The sequence below is a fragment of the Micrasema longulum genome, unplaced genomic scaffold (genome assembly GCF_059751315.1).
Source record: "Micrasema longulum isolate JH-2025_06_02 unplaced genomic scaffold, ASM5975131v1 h1tg000730l, whole genome shotgun sequence".
Lineage (NCBI taxonomy): Eukaryota > Metazoa > Arthropoda > Insecta > Trichoptera > Brachycentridae > Micrasema > Micrasema longulum.
In genome coordinates, this window is record NW_028277925.1 from 1,697,328 (window position 1) to 1,717,012 (window position 19,685).

The window sequence follows — 19,685 nt, forward strand, 5'->3', positions numbered from 1 at the left end:
TTTCGAGGGAACGTTTGTGGGCTCCTGAGAAGAATTTAAACTATTTTTTTTAATAATCTACCTTAGGATTATTATTATTAATCTTATTAACCACTTTCAACAACCATTTATAAATTTTCGCACAAAAGTGGTATTATTTTAAAAGAGAATAAAACAAAACGTAAGCAGACGTTTTTACTAGTACCTTATGTGCTCACTCGACTGTCATTGTTTTCATTTTCGGTTAAAAAGGGGATACCCAAATTATTTTTTGAAGTTGATGTTGTGTTGCTAGTATAAATATCGATTTCATTCATCATAATTGATGATATTATCACTTACCATCAAACTGTCGATGTGTTAGCTAAAGATAAATTTAAAAATGGTAAAATATGAAAATCCCCCATAATACCAATCGCCACAAAATCCCCAATCGAGTTGAGATTCCCGCAGGTTAGGAAATTGCTCACAAATTGGCAACCCTGCCCGTATCCCCGATCTAAATCGACGACCACAGACTAAAGAATGACCCACAAACAAGAAATAATTATTAATATACTCAACGACCACAAATTATCTGACCATGCACAAAATAAATAATATGTTGTTATCTGACGACTCATGACTCAACCAATATCCAGTCGGTGTTGACTCAACCGATGACCACAAGAAGATTTTTTTCCTGTATTGGGGCCTTCTACCTTCTACCAAAACATGATAACATCGGCCAAAAACAAGTTACACATAAGAACAACACAAACAGAAAGGAATAACAATATAAATACAAATAATAGACAGCAAAAATAAATGTACAACAATAACATAAAATGATTATAGTAATAAAAATATAACTAACCAAACGAAATTTCAACATAAATTGAAATAGTCACCATCAAAAAAAACCTACCAAAACCTGAAGCGCATATTTAAAAAAAAAAAGAGAAACTTACAGTAAAATATTTAAAAAAACGTTAGGGCAATAAATTACGATAAAATAATCAAAATGAAAACAAACAATTTGATAATAATGATAAATTTTAACTATTTCAAAAAATAAATGCCAGGGAGCAATAATGAAGTTGAAATATTTTATATAAACCTAGAAATGTAAAATAAATTTACTGTCAAAAAATAAAGAATTAACTTAAACATAATTATTTCAATAAAATAAATATTACAAATCATAAAAGGGAACAGTTTGAACATAAAAAATATACTTAAACAGAATTGATCAATAAACAATTTGTACAAAAAAATTGAGATAAAGGGATTGGAAAGGTTATAAAAAACATAAGTAAAATATCAAATAATTTTTGCTTTCCCGTCATTAAAGGAGATGTAAAAAAAAATGATTAGGATCTCCAGTGCCTCCACATTTGCAGGCATTGATTAAGTCTAAAATTTTAATTTCAAAGAGATGGGATGGAGTTCAACAGTCGCCAGACCTGATACGACAAAAAGTTACAATCCTAAACCAGCTAGACCTATCGAGTTTGGAGGGAATATCAGGCCGGATATAATTCTTAAAATTTCCCTTTGACAATTTAAAAGAATTCCACTCCACTTTCCAAGAATCAAAATTAACTACTCTAATCAAATTAGAAATATCGGAAAAATCCACCCAGTTGTGTTTTAAATTACCAACTTCAGATCCCCACCTTAAAAGAGAATCCTCCTTTTCATTGACTAATATTCCAATGTGGCTAGTAATCCAGACGGAAACAATATTTTTGGCGCATTGATATAATTTTAAAAGAGAAACAAAAATATTACGAATGATAAATGAAAAGTAAAAAATGAATGAGGATGACTCGAGTAATTTTAAGCAGCTGAGTAAATATATAAAAATAACGTTCTTTAAATAATTTATTTTTTCAATCCGGATTTTTATATAGATTCAAGAACTGCTTTGCATTCAGCATCAAAATTAGAAAGCAAAAAAGGGAGTTTAAAAATACCAAATAAACTCTGTCTTGTTCACAAAGAAAGGAAGCACCAACTCCATTATTTGATTTCGAACCATCAGTAAATACATTGCTGTGATCGGGTCACTTACAGTTAATAATTTCTGAAAATTCAATATTAATAAAATAAATTGATTTGTGAGTGGTTTGAAATTTTGAAAGGCCAAGATCGAGATGAATTTCCACAATAGAGAAAAAACTGAAATATGGACAATAATAAAGTGGTAAAAATTGATATCGAAAAATCTTAGTAGTAAAACAGGAAAAACGCCCTGACTAATCGAAAGAGTAGGGTGATTTTTGTTACGCCAAAGAGGAGAATTATTGCAAATGGAATGAAGATATTGGACTTTAGACAGAACAGGAAGATTTCAAAAACGGATGCGTTTGATGAAGAACGAATCTGCTTGTTCTAGTCTTCTAATGTGAAGGGGGGAAAAATAAATATTTATAAACAAATTAAAAAATATTTTTTTTTTTTGTTTGTTCTATCTTTAAAATGAATTAGCTAGTTAATTATTAATGCATGTAATTTACTTACTTTGGAACGAGGTATGTACCCTTATTACCAGGGATTTTTTTAACAAACGAATATAAATATCATAAATTATGTTAATATATAAATCGCACAATTTAACAAAGGGCGGGTAAAAATACAAAACCGAAGAAAAAGAAGAAGAAGAATGTGACATAGACCAACATGGACTTACGTGTAAGGTGATAGCTGTAGTCTGTGGTCTGTGGGTGATAGATGCGTTGTCTATTTACTCTTTCATTTTCATATTTTCGACCACGGATCATATTTTCGACTTTCGTCTTCCTTTTTTGATCTATCTGCTGACGCTACGCTGACGTTCCTGTTTCTTAATTTTGATTTTGTTTAAAATTATAATTCAGGTTATATGAATTATTTCGCCCGGCTCTTGTCTGTAAGTCTGTATATAAATGTTATAAAATAGTTCACCCCGTCTAGTCAGTACTGAAAATTTTCTTCAGTTTTTACTATAAGTGTTAAAGAAATTAATCTCAAATTTGTGTGAACGTGACACGTGCCAATAGTTTCTTGATATTCGTCAACCTATCTTTACCACACGATACCCTGATAAATAATATTTATTAGGAATATATAAAGTCAAGGCATGTTCAAGGCTTAGGATTACGACCTGTCATTGGCTGGTATAAGTGATCATTTTACACCGAAACATTCACCATCGTGCCATGTTTAAACATCAATATTTCTTAAATTCGTTCATTTTTGTGAATTAAAAAAGCTGAAATTTTTAATCGGTGTATGTGAGATTCTTTTGAGATTTCGCTTACTAGTCTGTTTTTATCAAAAATTATTTTGGCTCAATTTATTATTTGAGTTTACTGAAATTATGCATCGGCAGGTAAATCCTGTCATGCGCAAACTTCAATTTTCCCCCTCAAAGAGCTTCCTATATCTTTGCTGAAATATCTGTCAACATTTATACTCGTTTTTTTAAGGTTTTCTTCTTATACATTAGGACCCTATACTAGACTACCGATGCGAGCTTTTTTTTGCAGTTATAGATTTTAGCACGCCATTATTTATTACCGAAAAATTGTCTTAAAGCACCCTTTATCAATTTCTCCCGTCCATCAATCTTATGACCCATTATAGTCTTTGTTAACTGACTATTATTCTTCTAGTTTCAACCTGGATGAATTTGCTGCAAACAACCATCTCTCCTCCATTCATCTGAGTCTTTTTAACTGGAAATATGATGGGTAGTTCATATCTTTGATTTGTCCAAGGTACTCTCAACGGAGTCTATCAATAATTTTTAATAATGTTATTCACCAGATACTAATTTTGTTAATCATTTAAATTTGCTGATTTTTCATCTTTATGGTTATGTATGTGGCTTTTTATTCATTATATAAACTCATACTAACTCTTGCTGCGTTTCTACATTTGTAATAATCCATCATACACTTTTTTGGAATTGCTGATTTTATGTGAAACAATGTATTGTTTTTTATTCCATTATACACCAATGGATTTTTGCTGTATAAAATTATATGAATTGATTTCTATATAAATAAAAGTGCAGATAAGGGTTTAATGATGATATAAACAATGTCTTCAAAAATTCATTAGTTAAAGAAAGACTTTTTAATTTGTGAGATTTCTTTGTATCGATATCAAATTTGAAAGTTTTTTTTAATTCGACAGCTAAGCGAACATAAATATTATACTGTTTTTCATAATAATGCGACTATATATGTGTGCGTAAAGCATTTCAAATGTTTTATTGTGCAGTGATCATTCTTAACTATGGCATAAATATTTTTTTATATTATTTAAATTTGACATTTCTACAATTTTTTGTGTCAGGGCTTACTTTTTTAAAGAGGAACATAACAATTGTCCCCATCCAATAATAAGATATTTTAAAATAAGTTTCATTTATCCTTTAAATGTCATCCTCAGAAACCACTCTGAAATTGTAGGTTGACATCGGTTTTGTAAAAACATAGAATAAATTGATTTCTATTATAATTGATTGGAATTGATGAAAAACGTTTGACATAACAGTAATGTTAAATAAACCCATAAAAATGTTAATAGACTAGTATGCTAGTGAGAGTATTTTTTTCATTAAAACACATTTTTGGAATGAGTTATATTTCATTATGTTGTATCCCAACTCAACACATGACTGGTGGCCTCATGGAGTTAAGTGTGAATAAATAGTAAAAAAAAGTAAAGTAAAAAGGTCATACTAGCTGGTATTTAGTTACAAAAATGTTGGGGTTTCGATTCAGGAAAACCTCAGTGTTGAACATGTAGGGAGATTAAATGCGATATTTATATTTGATACTGTTTAGAAATTGCACATTATTTATGTTCATAATCACTTATGTTACTGGATTTTTTGTTCATAATTAAACATTTTTACAGTGCTCAACTAAATGGCTGAAAAATCAAAGAAAAATCCCTGGAATAAGAATGCCAGGGATAAAATGGGACCGAATTCAGGGACAAATAAGCAAAGTGGAAATCCTAAACTTACACAGTCCTACTCTAGTGACGTTACCAATACCAGGTTCCAAGAGGCTAGTGCTAAAATGCAGGCCTCAGTTAAACGTCATATACAGGAATATGAATCTTCTTCAGAAGAAGAAGATCTCGAAGATATAAGAATATTGGGTTAGTTAAATGCTTCTTTTAGTAATATTTTCTCATTTCAAAATTTTACAATACGTCAGTTAAATTTCAAAATTGCTTTATTTACGCAGACACGAGAGAAACAAAAAGCAGAGATATTTGGGGTTAAGTTTTGATCCCAATACAACTATTGATAAAAGAACATCTTCATTCGCTCTCAAAATTGGTTTCCTGCTACTTTTTGATGGCGTAGTTGGCTTTTTGTGAAAGGGCTGTACATAAAATCTTCATTTATGTAAAAAGTCAATTTTAAAAAAATTGTGACATAATGCCTTTATCCACTCATCTCTTCAATTTATCTTAATTGACTATTTTTATTTGTCAATATTTTATATATCAATTTATGAACATATCGACGGTCCCTACGTATATTATTGAGTCTGCAATTTGGGAGGTTCACGGGAGAGCAAAAATAAACTTTGATATTTTTTTAAAGAAACTTTCAGATACAGAAGAATTGCCAAACATGTATCTATCGTATTTCATTAATCACATGTTTGGCAATAGGGAAATATAACTTTTTTTTTACATTTTTAAAGTAAAAAGGTTCTATGAAATACTGTCCAGTAAAAAAAATATTTTTCAATTTGTAATTTTGAATTCCCGCAAAAACAGTAATTGCATTGGCCACGCCCCTAATATGTAACGATTCATGTTCATTTTCAACTTTATTCTAAACCATTTTAATTATTTTAGAACATTGTCACTTTTCTAGTGACATATTTTTTAATATTTTAGTTTTTGAAGTTATATATGAAAACATTTCTCCACAATATCAATATTGATTTTGAAAATACAATTAATGATTGTAAATCCATTTCATTTATTTTTATCGGTATTCGTAGTACGTGATATTTCCCTATTCTTCAGTATCTGATTATCCCCTCTTTCCCACCTGCTAGCTTCTTAAAAAAAATATTAAACTTTGTTTTTGCTCTCCTGTAAACCATGCAAAATGCAGATTCGATAGTATACCATTGATATTTTCAATATCATTTTATATTTTCCATCATTAATATTTTAATTTTATTTTATTAAATATCTATTTTTTAAATAACTATTATTGCATATAGTTTCATATAGGTTTTTATAAAAGAATAAAAGATTTAATAATTATTAACTCTTAAAATATTTTTTTTATTTGCATTTATATTTCCATACTGTTTGTGTAAGTTATGATAAATCCATATGAAAGCACTACGGGTGTTAAAAATTAGTTTTGTTTTTGTATAGATGCTGTACTGGTGAATTTTAAATCCAACCAAAAAGATGTTGATTTAGGTAGGACAAAAGAATTCTTAGAACAATCTTTTCAATCCGGTGCTACAATATGCCTTGTCTGTATTGCATCCGTTAAAAGAACCCAACCAGTAAGTATTTTGGTTTATATTATCCAAATAGCATTGATAAAAATAGGCATTGTAATATCTCTGTTATGATTGTTTTAGATATGGAGTTGTGAATCTTGTTATACTGCTTTTCACATTCAATGCATTCAAAGATGGGCCAAGGACACTATCTATCAACAATCTCAAAGTACAGAACCAAATTTAGGAGAGCTTCCAGTTTGGGATAAAACGTTCAAGAAAGTTCAATGGTTTTGCCCGAAATGCAGATCTCCCTATAATGAAGTTTGTACATACAACATCAGTCTTATCGCGAATATTGAGAATTATACTGTAGTTATTATTTTGCCTAATCTATCATAATCGACGTTTTCTTTTAGGATCAAGTACCTAATAAGTATCAATGCTTCTGTAAGAAGACATTTGATCCAGAATTCCATCCATGGTCAATCCCCCACTCTTGTGGCGATATTTGTAATAAGCCACTATTACCACATTGCAGCCACCGATGCCTCTTATTATGCCATCCAGGTATTTGTGGAAATTTTGTAATTATTTTTATGGAAATTTTATTAAACTTAATAACAATGAAAGTATAAAAAAATGATATAAGAGTCTTCCTCACGAGGGTTGTTGTTTGATCATTAGTAATACAGTAAAAACCCCTTTTTACGTTTTTCAAGGGAGCAAGAAAAAAGTGTAAAACTGAGGAAAACGCCAAAGTGAGAAAATGAAAAATGTATTGAAAAAAAAGGAATTACATAAAAATAAAATTAATTGTTTCACTATTATAGTGTACATATACTTCCAGAAAACTTGTAAAAACTGTGATAATTGGGAGAATTGTTAATTTATTTTTTGACTATTTTCAATGATTTCATTAAAAATATTTTTATGTTTTGTATTTTTTCAAACAATATTATGTAATCTGTTTTTTTATTTGATTTAAAAACAGCATGTTGAAATTATTTTATGTGTAAATAAAAAATAACAAAAATAATATTTTGAATTTGTGTAAAATAACATACCGTATGTTTTCCCCTAAATGTTGGGAAATTTTATTTATACGGTATCACTTTTTTTTCTATGGCATTACTAAAAACAACTGTCATAGATAGATCGCTGCAAAATTTCACCCTTTTATGACAACTTTTTAAACCATCTTTTTTATAACTTTAAATATTGTTATGTTTTAAACATAGCAATTTATAATTTATTGATATTAAAACTATATTGTTCCTAAACGTTTGTCAACTGCGCATATCATGATTTGTATAAGTCAATATGAGTTTTTGTTCCAATGAAAACTAAAACTATCCGTAAAGGAAGACACTTAAACAAAAAGGTCAATTACACTGCACCTGCTTTGAATTTAGGTTAAGACAATCATTTATCCTTTATTAGTTGTTTACCTGTTTTTATTCTACATTCGCATGGCATACGCGGTGGTGCGTGGACCGCGGAACCATTATTACAACATAATTTTGGGTTTTTTGACACATCAAATGAATTTCGAAACAAATTTAACATAAAACCGGGGTGATGAAAAATATAGAATCGTTAATTGGGGGGAATATTTGTATGAGAATGTATAAAGAAAAATGGGTCCTGAACATTTTGGTGGAAAAAGCGGGAAAACGTAAAATCGAGGAACGTAGAAACGAGGTTTTACTGTCGTTTAAAATCATAAGTATTAGTTAAAGTTTTGAAAAATTATTCTATTCTTCACACAAAAAAGATTTCTAATGATCAAACAACCTGGCCCAAGGAGGATGGTTCGTATTATTAATATTTGTACATCAACTGAGTTTTTTAACTATGATATTTACAGAAGGAAGAAAATACTTGTTTTTATATTCCATGCTAAAAAAGCTAGTATTATTTTTATTTTTTTGACATTTCGACTGCGTAGTTCATTCGTAAGACAAGTCCAAAAAATTTGAAATTTTACTTAAGTGTGCGGTTTTAGGTCAAATTTTCCTCTTGATGGCGCACTACTCAGATATTTGCAAAATGCTACTATGCAAAATGATACAAATGATCGTGACAGCTTTTAAAAAAGATGCTCTGTCGGATCAGCAAAAGTTTGGTGTCCCTTTGCCCCAAGAAAGCCAGGATGAGCAGATTCAAAATCAAGACGATGCTCATTGCGTTTATTCCCAGATATTTAATGTAGTCAACTGGTTTTTAAATTTTTTTTCAATTTAAATTATTTATTTACAATTCTTGATGGAATTCCATTGTAATGATTAAATAACTTATGTTTACATATAAGTTATCGATTTAAAAATACTTGGTACACTTCCACTTATTTATTTGACCAATTAGCGCTTTCACCCTCTAATGGGCATCTTCAGACTGGTGAATATTATACAGTATAAGGATAATTTACATAAAACTAAATTTTATCTTAAGTGTAGGTACATTTAAAAAATAAGTTGAAAAAGACACAATATGCAATATTTAAATGGAACAGAGTGAGACAAAGCGCTTATTGGACAAATAAATAAGTGGAAGTGTACCAAGTATTTTTAAATTAATAACTTATATGTAAATATAAGTTATTACATCAGTAGTCAACTGGTTTTTAAATCTCTGAAGTCGATGCATCATCGCCGGAGGAGCTTATTTTGATGTTTTGTAATGAAAAGTTCAATAACTTCTTTGTAATCGACTCACTGACATTATTTTCCGGACACTCCATGTATGTACATAAAAAAAAATTATGATCTCCCTAGGGGGCGAAATCCACCACTTATCTACAAACATTTAGACACTTAAAATTTTATTGAATTTTATGTTTGTTATTATTTCAGGACCATGTCCACCATGCCCAAAGATGGTTAGTTTAACCTGCCATTGTAAACAATCTCCACCGAAACCTGTTCGTTGTAACATGTCAAGTTGGTTCTGTAACCAAACGTGTAATAAGTTACTCGATTGTAACCAACATAGATGCACTAAACAGTGCCACAGTGGAGAGTGCGATCCATGCTCCCGATACAGAGAACAAGCTTGTCAGTGCCAAAGTCGTACTGACAAAATTCTGTGTTCACTGTCAACCTGGAAGTGTAATAAGGTAATTTAAAATAAGATTATTGTTTTAAGGAGGGAATATAGAAGTCTAGGCATTTACGAGGCTTTCATTGGCTGTTATAAGTGATCACTTAATAAGCTCTCTTGCATATACCCCTTTTAAGCATCCATATTTCTGTTGATTTTTATGAAGTAAAACACCTGAAACCTTCATGTATTTTTTTGTTTTGGATTTTTACAGCTATTACACAACAATAACAATAAGTAGAAATATGTTATCAATACTAGAGCCAATTAAAAAAATCCGCTGTTAATTTAATAATACATGATATAAAAGAAGAGAGTTAATCACTTGTGGCTTGTTTGTGTTTATGTATGTGTATGTGCCTTTGTGAATGTGTGTGTATGTGAATGATGAGATAAGATGATTTATTAATGTAGGTGAGATTTTACCTAATTATTTCACCTACTAGACGCCCACAGAGATTTGGAAGTACTTAATATTGTCGGCCTAACTTGTAAAATGCATAAGTCCTAAACCTTTGTTCAAAGTTTTTTTTACATATCTTTTTTTTAAATAATGAACACTGTACGAATATGCAAGTTTTACACACATATAAATTATTTGATGTTTCAACAGACAATGCCAAAATATTATTTTTAACCATTTGTGGATTTACGAGTTTTGCAAGGACACAATATATTAATTATACAGGGTGTTCATTAAACCCTGTCACATCTGAAGCCACGATGATCAGTATGAGCAAGAAGACATATTGGCACATTAAAATAAATTTTTAGAACGAATAAAAATTTTAAAAATAAAATATCAAAAAAAGCAAATGGTTGCTTACTTCTGCAGGGGCGAAACAAGGAGGGGGAGGGGGGGAGTCTGGTTCACCACCGACCGCGCGGCCACGCCCCCCCCCTTGCTTCTCCCCTGCAGAAGTAAGCAACCATTTGGTTTTTTTAAATATTTTATTTAAAAAATATATATTTTTTCTAAATATTTTTTTTAAAAGGCTAATATGTCTTCTTGCCCATACTGATCATGGAGGTTTCGGATGTGACAGGGTTTAAAGAACACCTGTATAATAACTTGGCTAACTGGGCCATCTCAGGAATTTTAGGTTTTAAACATCAAATGTTTCATAACCAGCTGATTTTTTGCACATGTGTTCCAGATGTAGTACTTAATTAAAACTCTAAACTCCTCACCCCTCCCCCGCTTGCGTCTTGAGATATTTCATTGGCTATTTATTTAAATATAAGTTATAGATTAAAAATACTTGGTACACTTCCACTTATTTATTTATCCAATTAGCGCTTCCACCCTCTAATGGGCATCTCTAGACTGGTTTATTTATTTTTTTTTCTTTGCATTTTACAATAGGTTTACATAAGTTAAAAATACAAAAAAAACTATTACATTAACACAAAAAAATCCCACAAAGGCATGGCCTGTGTGTGGGTATATATTTTATTTTTAATTGAAATAAGGTCTGCTGAAAGAATACAATAGATATCAAAAAGTAAAAAAAACCAGTGCTCATATTAGAACACAATTTTTTTGTTGTTAAAAATGAGAAAATTATAACAGTATAATAATAATTATATATAATAATTCATTAAAAAAATAAGCTATTTAAATCTGCTATTTTTATCCAAAATTTCAACAAAAATTTTAACTTATATATTGTGTATAGTATAATTATTTTGTAAATTTTTAAAGACAAATTTTCTTTTAGATTTGTGGAAAGAAATTAGTTTGCGGCTACCATACTTGTGAGCAAGTCTGCCATTCAACAATGTGTGCTCAGTGTCCATTTACTGGTTTGCAAAAGTGTCCATGTGGTGCAGTAGAAAAAGAAGTAATCTGTCCCAATGAAGTTTCTTCCTGTGGTGGAAGTTGCAATAAGGTGTTGGTCTGTGGAAAACATCTTTGTCCCCATAAATGCCACAAAGATAAATGTCCACAGGTATTTTAATCTTATCCAAAGCTTTTTTGTTTATATATAAAGTGTGTAAATGTTTATGCTTTATGTTTATTTTCTCTTTTAGTGTTTAGAATTAGTGGATAAAAAATGTCACTGCGGGTTGCATACAAAGCAGTTGCCGTGTAGCAAGCAATATACATGTGAAACTAAATGTAAAAATATTCGAGATTGTGGACGCCACCCTTGTAACAAGAAGTGTTGCTACGGAGATTGTCTTTCATGTGATAAAATCTGCGGAAGAAGTCTGCAGTGCGGAAAACACAAGTGTATGTCCATTTGCCACCGTGGGCCTTGCTATCCTTGTGCTTTAACTGCCAAAGTACCATGTCGCTGTGGTCGCACGTTTTACTCTGTTCCTTGTGGTAGACAAAAAAAAGCAAAACCACCTAAATGTTCTTATAGTTGCAGGTACATTATATTTTTTTCAAATTAATATATTTATTTTTCTTTCTGAATCATTAAATCAATATGGTTTATGTATTTCAGATTGCCAATAGACTGTGCTCACACCAAAGAAAATGTTCATAAATGTCATTTTGGATCCTGTCCCCAGTGTAAAGTAAAATGTGGAAATCAACTTCTTTGTGGACATAAGTGCTTAGCTATTTGTCACAGCTGTGTACAAATCGTCTCAACTATAAAAGCTGATACTCCTTGTGAAATTCAGCAGCCTAAAGTAAGTTATTATCTTAATTTCAAGTGGAATATTATGTGATATTTACATATGTATTTGGTATGTAACTTTCAAAATAACATACATGTATATATTTTTTTTGTTTCAGATTGAAGTTAAAGCTTTACCTTGTCCTCCTTGTACAATTCGAGTAAAAAGATTCTGCCTTGGTTATCATGAAGAAACTGAATTCCCGTGTCATTTGGCTTGTGTTTCATCCTGTGGTAGGGAATGTGGCCGTCCTCTAGCTTGTACTAACCACTATTGTTCAAAAGAATGTCATTTTGTTGCCAATGAAAAAACCAGCAAAGTAAGAAAACCGATTTTAATCATAATAAAATATTACATTTTACTTTATGATTTTTTCAAATCTCACTAAAAGCATTTACTACCATTTATTAAGCATAATACTGTTTTACTTTAAGTCATAAACATTATAAAATGCCATATTTGAGTTGAATAATATGAAAAATATAAATAAAACAGAAATATAGTTTGAAATCGAATTTCCAGATTACTCTTATTCAGAATCTCCTTGCGTTAAAAATATATTTGTCATTAATGTATTAATTCCAAAACCTCCCTATACCTATTTATTAATAACGAATTTGTGTAATTCTATAATAATTGACGATGATATTACATGCACAAAATGTCACCTTTTAATTTGCTTTTGATGATAAGGATAACTAAGTATCTTGACAATATCTTCCTCTCTTACTTTATTTCTTTATTCTCGACTTGCTTGCAGTGCTTTTCTTATATTCGCTTTTATTTTCCTTGAAATCATATAATAAATTTTATTTTAACTCTTATTTTACTTTTATGCTAATTTTTATTTGTGAATAACTGTAATTGACTACTTTTTGTATACTTATACTTGTTCATAATTTATATACAATATGTAACTTCTGTTGTTTTTCTCAATAATAATAAATAAAATAATATATGTTACCAAGAAAAACAGTATGTATTAGAAATCGAAATTTATTTGTGTTTTCTGATTTAAGGTATCAGAATGCGAATTATGTCAAAATCAATGCAGTTTACTTCGTCCTGTGGGCTGTACTCATCCATGTATAAAACGGTGTCATCCAAAACCGTGTGAGCCATGTAATCAATTCCTTAAGAAAACTTGTCATTGTGGACTCGCAGAGCTATTCTTGCAATGCAATGTTTTCACTTCTACTAATGCTACTGAGAAAGAACAGAGTCTCTCTTGTAAACAGCAGTGCATTCGTTTGGTAAGAAATGTTTTGGGTAACAAAAATCTCATACAACTTTTTATTGTTTGTTTAACAAGCTATTTTATAATTAATTCTGAATCAGTCAACTTGTAAAAGGACACACTAAAGATATTAAATCACTGGGAAAAGTCTAAAATTTTATTCTAGGGGCCATTTTATAAGAATTTATCTTAAATAATGGTCATTATAAAAAAAAGATATTTAAAAACTGTTATTTATACTATATTAGACTATGATTAATCATAAAATTAAATAAATATAAAAATAATAATATCTATACCAATATTATGGAGGAGGACATATTTTATTCATTGTTTTGATAATATCTAGATTTGTATTGCTCAAAAATATATAATAAGATACCTAGTACCTATATACATAGACAAAAAGATAGTTTTGCACTTTTATATAAGCGCCATTTGCGTGCCGCCACTGTACATTACCCAGCATTATATATCGTACGTCAGAATTTAGAAAGAGACCTTTGGCTTTGTAGAGATTAAATTAAGGGGCTCGCAGCGCTGACGGTATAAAACATTTATATTATAAAATAAATGATCACTTCTTCTCTAACGTTTGGCATTTACGCATCTCTACTCCCCGACCCGGCTTTCTACTCGATTTTACTTTGCTTGAGACCTTCGCTTCACCCTGGACTTTGAGTTTGGACTTCTCTCTATGGATTCCTAAACACGATGATTGAACTTTTTAATCCTAAGTGGGCCTTTTGAGGACATCTAAGGCTTTGACAAGACGTAACTGGGTCACCTAAACTCCACTGCCTTTCAACCAGTGAACTGGCTGTGCTCCAGTAACAAACAGCGGAACCACAACACGAAAGTGGTAACGCGCTAGCTACAAGTTTGTTTGCAAAAGTATGACATCTATAATATCAAATTTATAAAGGGGGAAACCTTTACAAGCTCAGTCACGCGAAAATAGTTTACAATGTTTATAAATATTTTGTTAAAGAAGCCAACTAATTGAAACATTTTAAGGATTACAGTGAGGGTAATTACTTTAAAAAGATTCAAGAACGGATTACAAATGCTACTGGGATTTCCAGAGACACTTTAAACACTATATTAAATGAAGTCGATGCTAAAACACCATCGGCTTTACTCAAGTTCAATACTCCAAAAGAGGGAAGACCGAAAAAATAATTCCGCTTAGATCTGGATGATTTTTATTATGGCGTGATTTGAAGAACGGTGTACAATTTTCATTTACGATTTCATGCATTACTAAGAGTAAAATCACTAAAAGCAAAATTATTTGAGGTTATTAATTAAAATGGATTTGAAAAGACGTTAAGAAAAATACTCTAAGAGATGGGATTTCGGTTTACCAAAGTGGAATACAACAGTAATGTTCTAATGGGAAAACACGACGTAAGACTCAAACGGATTGAATACTTAAATAAAATACAGAGTTATCGTAGTGCGGGAAAAAATATTATATATATGGATGAGTCTTACATACATACATCCCATACTAAAGGCCAAAGTTGGAATAATAGTAGCAAAAAGGGAGTTAAAAATTAATTGCAAAAGACCAATGCTTGATAATAGTTCATGCAGGGAACAAAAAAGGTTTTGAACCCGGTGCCTTTTTGATGCACAAATGCACTAATACTACTGGCGATTATCATAAAGATATGAATAACGAAAACTACGAGAAATAACTATCTACTCAATTGATCCCAAATATACCCAATAATTCGGTTATACGAGGGTTGCTACTTAGGTTTTGAGATAGACAAGTAAAAACAAATATTTATAATCGAAAATGCCTTTATCGTTTTTCAAAATATTCTCCTTGAAGATCAATACACTTTTGGATGCGTTTGAACCAATTTACGAAGCACCTTTTCCAGTCCAATTGAGGTACCTCCAAAACATGTGATTTAAACGTATCAACCGCTTCTTCAGACGTCGAAAAATATTGACCTCGCATGCGGGAATAAGAAAAAAATCATTGAGTGCCAAATCAGGGCTGTACGGTGGATGACCCATCAATTTGATGTTTTGAATGCTCAAAAATGCACTTGTTTGAGCTGATGTGTGACAGCTTGCATTGTCGTGGTGGAGAATGATTTGTCTTCTGCAATTGGTTTCCCTTATTTTTCCGAACACTTCTGGCAAATAAATGGTGGTGTACCATTCAGAATTGTTGCTCTAATGGAACGGTGGCGACATGTCTAGTTATTCCAAAAAAACAGGCGACCATTTGCTTCGAAATGCTTCTTGCACGAACAACTTTTGTTGGATTTGGCTCGTCTTGAAAGACCCATACAGTCGATTGTTGTTTAGTTTCGGGTTCATATGCATAGATCCATGATTCGTCGCATGTCATGATCTTATAGACGTCTTTTAAAGCACCGTGATATAATTTTTTTTTAACATCTGTTTGCACCAATCGACACTAGCCCTTTTTAGAGCAATTTCGAGCGAACAAATCTTTTTGACGACCGAATGTTCATGCAATATTGAAGTATGCGAGTGGAACTAATGCCCAAGGATGCCTCAATTTCACGGTATGTCACATGACGATCTTGCAATATCTGTTCACGCAAAGCATTGATTTTTTCTGGCACAACAGCCGATTTTGGACGACCTTCACGAAATTCTTCCGCTAACGAAGTGCGACCACAATTGAATTCAGAAAAGCAGCGAAACACCGTGGCTCAAGATGGTGCTTTATCACAAAAATCACAGCGATTTGATTGGCACACTGTTGTTGGTTGAAAGTCATAGAAAATCATCGCACGAAAATGTTTACAATTTAGTTCCATTTTTTTAACAAAATTAATTTTTCAAGTATCTGTAAACAACACAAATATCACTCATATGACAAAATGTTCTGAGTACGTTTACCAAGAGAAATGGCAAACTTTACAATGATAATGTCAGATTTTATATATTCACACTGGTGCTGCCATATCTCGAATCTTGTAGTTGCACCATAGACAATGCACCGTATCATAATAAATATGTTGAAAGACCCTCAAATTCAAACATCATCCGACAGGACATGATTAACTGGCTGAGCAAATACGATATTCCAATTGATAAAAATCTTACAAAACCACAAATTTATGCCATTATATGTCGCCACAAAAAAACGTTTATAGAGTTCTCCGTGGACAAGCTAAGCTACTTGCCGAACATGGGCACACTATATCACCCAGACTTCAATCCCATCAAAAATATATGGTCTCAACTGAAAGGCTGTGTATGTGCTGTGCTGTCTATGTAGCTGCTAGAAACGTGGACATGAATTGAACTACAGTGAAACATTTATTGACGGAAAAGGTTATTATAATTGGTGCCGAAGAGTGGAAAAATGTTTGCAAACACGCAATTAAATGGGAAAATAAATTTTGGAAACATGAACACGCCTTAGATGATTACCTTGTTTTAAATGTAGGTGAAAGTGACAGTGATGCTGATTCTTATGAGTAAAGACAGTGAAATGGATGGAATTGAGAGTTTTTGTAATTAAAATATAATGCTTATTTATCTGTTTTTTCTTATAAATTACAAATTAGTTTAAATAAAATCATTTACAATATGCACATTCCTTGTAACCAGTGTCATTTTTTTCTTTATTAGTTTAAAATTTGATTTTTAAATGAAATTTTGTCAATTTTGTGCTTTTTTTTATTGGAAATATTCGCACTTCTCTATTCATATAAATCATTTCCGTAAGCTAATTTATTTAATAAAATCAATATTTGAAGGATTGACTTAGTGATTTTCCGTGTTTAAGAAATAATTATTTACACTGTTTTAATAATCACACATAGCGTAATTGTTGTATGAAGCTAAATATTTAATTTTTATTTATTTTTACCCTGATGATAAAACAGTTATTTTGGAACTGGTCAGTGTATTTTTAAAACGAGTATTATCATTTTTATGTCTAAATTTTAAACATAACAATTAAAAAAAAATTACTAATCTTCATAGTATTTTTTAAAAAACAGAAATAGAACAGAAAATCTGAAATAAGTTGCAACATTTTGAAAATTTTATTTTAATTAATAGTATGAAAACACTAATTATTATTTAATCAGATAAACAACACAAATCCTAGCATGTTCGTGAGGGTAAACAATTGATTGTGTGTAAAATCGTTTTGGTAGTAGGCACATGTGCTCACGTTTTTTTTTTATATATTAAAAGTTTCTCAATATAACAATAATAAAAAAAATCATATCCTAAAGGGATATTTAAAAAAAATAAATTATAAGTATGAAAACTTTAACAGCCCTGCTCTGACTAGTACCCTTATCGTGCGACAGAGACGACGCTCTACAATGTCAAGTTAACTGAAATGTCCGACATTCTCTTTCTAAGTGCCGACGTACGATATACAATGCCGGGTACTGTACATCAATGCTTATCGTAAAATTAGAATATTTTGACGATGTGTCCCATAAACAAAATTTAATATGTTTATTAGAATAGTGTAAGATTCAAATGAACATGACACGGTCATTTGCTAAAATTTTCCATTACATTTTTTTTTAAATATGAAAATGTATCAAGTAGACTAATCTAGGCTTTGATGAAGAGACATGTCTTTTACAGGCTCAGTATCCTTTCAACATAAGTTTTACTGGATTGAAGACATTTAATATTTTTTATTAAAAATGTTTACATTCTTATAGTTGGAGTGCGGCCATAGATGTCACACTATATGCCATTCTGGTGACTGTCCGACAGATGAAATATGTACTAGGAAATCAAAAGTCTATTGCCCTTGTCGAAGAATAAAAAAAGACATTCAATGTCATTTGGTAAGAAACATATTTAAATTATTATTAGTAAACACAAGAACTAAAAAGACATTTGCGGTTGATAAATAAATATTTTTTTAGAGAATTTGTAAAATGCTGTTCAGTTTACAATAATTTCATTTGGAAATCAACCATTCTTGCTAACGCTATTTTGCTATTGATAACGGTGAAGCACTTCCATGCATTCCATCATTACAATGCACATTATGAAACCACGTATGGGGTTAGATTTTATTTTATAGTATTTCATGGCTTGTTTGTATTTTATTGGATATCATAAGTATGTCTAAGGTTTTTCATTACTTACGCCGGGTTGTTTTATCGTTAGTAATATAACCATTTTAAAAACAGAATATTTTTTGTATGAAAAAAAGGAATAGTTTTTTAACTATTACTTTTGATTTGTAACTATCACTAATGATCAAACAATTAGGTAGTACATTAATAGTAAAACATTAGACATACTTGGTATAACATTAGACGAAAGTACATAGATTTAACCGTAAAATTTGGTGGTTTATTGCAAGACCGTAATATATTTTTCCTTTTTCAAGACTATTTCAGTTCTACAAACTTCACCAATTTGTATGTTAAAAAAAATATAAATAAAAAAACATTTATCAAAATTTAAAAATTCTCTTTTATTGATTTCTGTAATCGAATTTGAATATTATTATTAATGTTTTTATATTTATTTTTTACATCAATAATACTTGTTTTAGGTGAAGGAGAATATTGTTTCATGTGATAGTGTCTGTGAAATAAAGAAGGCGGAAGACATGTTTGCTAAACAAGAGGAAGAGAAAAAAAAGATTTTGGAAGAACAGTCTAAAAATGAACTTGAAGTAGCCAAATATGAGAAAAAATTCGGTAAAAAACAATACAAGCAGCGAAGAGTTGTAGAAAATAAAAACGAAAGATCATTTTGTGTTAGATATGGCATACTGATACTATCTGTGTCCATTCTCATAGTGTCCATATTTATTATTATGTATTTAATTTAAAGTTATTATTTTTTATTTGAAGGGATACAGAAAACAGAAATATTAATTGTTATTACAATAAATATTTGGTCCAGTTTAGTTAACTCTCCCTTCCCGGTAATGTGTAGCTAGTAGTACACATTGCATCTAATAACTTTAATATCAATTATAATAAATACTCGGTTAAGATTTTCGGTATTCCTCTGTTATATAGTTATGTATTCATTGAAATAATTTATTATAAAATAATAAATAATTATTATAGTAATAAAATATATTGGGTACAGAAAAAGCATTTTGTGACAAATCAGAGATGAATCACTAATACATTAAAAAGTTTACTAATGTGAATATACGGTTGTCTCAAACACTCTTGACGTCTCACTCTCGGTGCGTTAGGTATATTTGCAAGCGAGAGAGACAAATTCACGCATCACATGGCCAGTAGCAAAGTAACCCA

General features: G+C 30.6%; 1 protein-coding gene across 2 annotated transcripts; it reads left to right on the plus strand.

Annotated features, from left to right (window-relative positions):
- Window positions 1-2,651: 2,651 nt before the first annotated feature.
- LOC148279356 (NF-X1-type zinc finger protein NFXL1) lies at window positions 2,652-19,383 on the plus strand. 2 transcript variants are annotated; one of them, XM_088230098.1, is made up of 14 exons: window positions 2,670-2,872; window positions 3,618-3,722; window positions 4,873-5,121; window positions 6,373-6,509; window positions 6,588-6,770; window positions 6,866-7,016; window positions 9,302-9,564; window positions 11,270-11,500; window positions 11,583-11,926; window positions 12,005-12,194; window positions 12,301-12,501; window positions 13,202-13,435; window positions 18,114-18,242; window positions 18,965-19,383. In XM_088230098.1, the coding sequence occupies exons 3-14, from the start codon at window positions 4,884-4,886 to the stop codon at window positions 19,244-19,246; spliced, it is 2,583 nt and encodes an 860-aa protein (XP_088086224.1). In that variant the 5' UTR covers window positions 2,670-2,872; window positions 3,618-3,722; window positions 4,873-4,883; the 3' UTR covers window positions 19,247-19,383. The 2 variants fall into 2 exon arrangements, with proteins under 2 accessions (XP_088086225.1, XP_088086224.1); XM_088230099.1 differs by lacking the exon at window positions 3,618-3,722 and having other exon boundaries at window positions 2,652-2,872.
- The last annotated feature ends 302 nt before the right edge of the window (window positions 19,384-19,685 follow it).

What these genes read in the sequence shown, in the direction of transcription:
- LOC148279356 (XM_088230099.1), top strand. Translation starts at nt 4,884, where the DNA reads ATGGCTGAAAAATCAAAGAAAAATCCCTGGAATAAGAATGCCAGGGAT. An exon ending in CCTCTTATTATGCCATCCAG is followed by an intron (nt 7,017 to 9,301) that starts GTATTTGTGGAA and finishes TTATTATTTCAG; the next exon opens with GACCATGTCCACCATGCCCA. An exon ending in CAACCTGGAAGTGTAATAAG is followed by an intron (nt 9,565 to 11,269) that starts GTAATTTAAAAT and finishes ATTTTCTTTTAG; the next exon opens with ATTTGTGGAAAGAAATTAGT.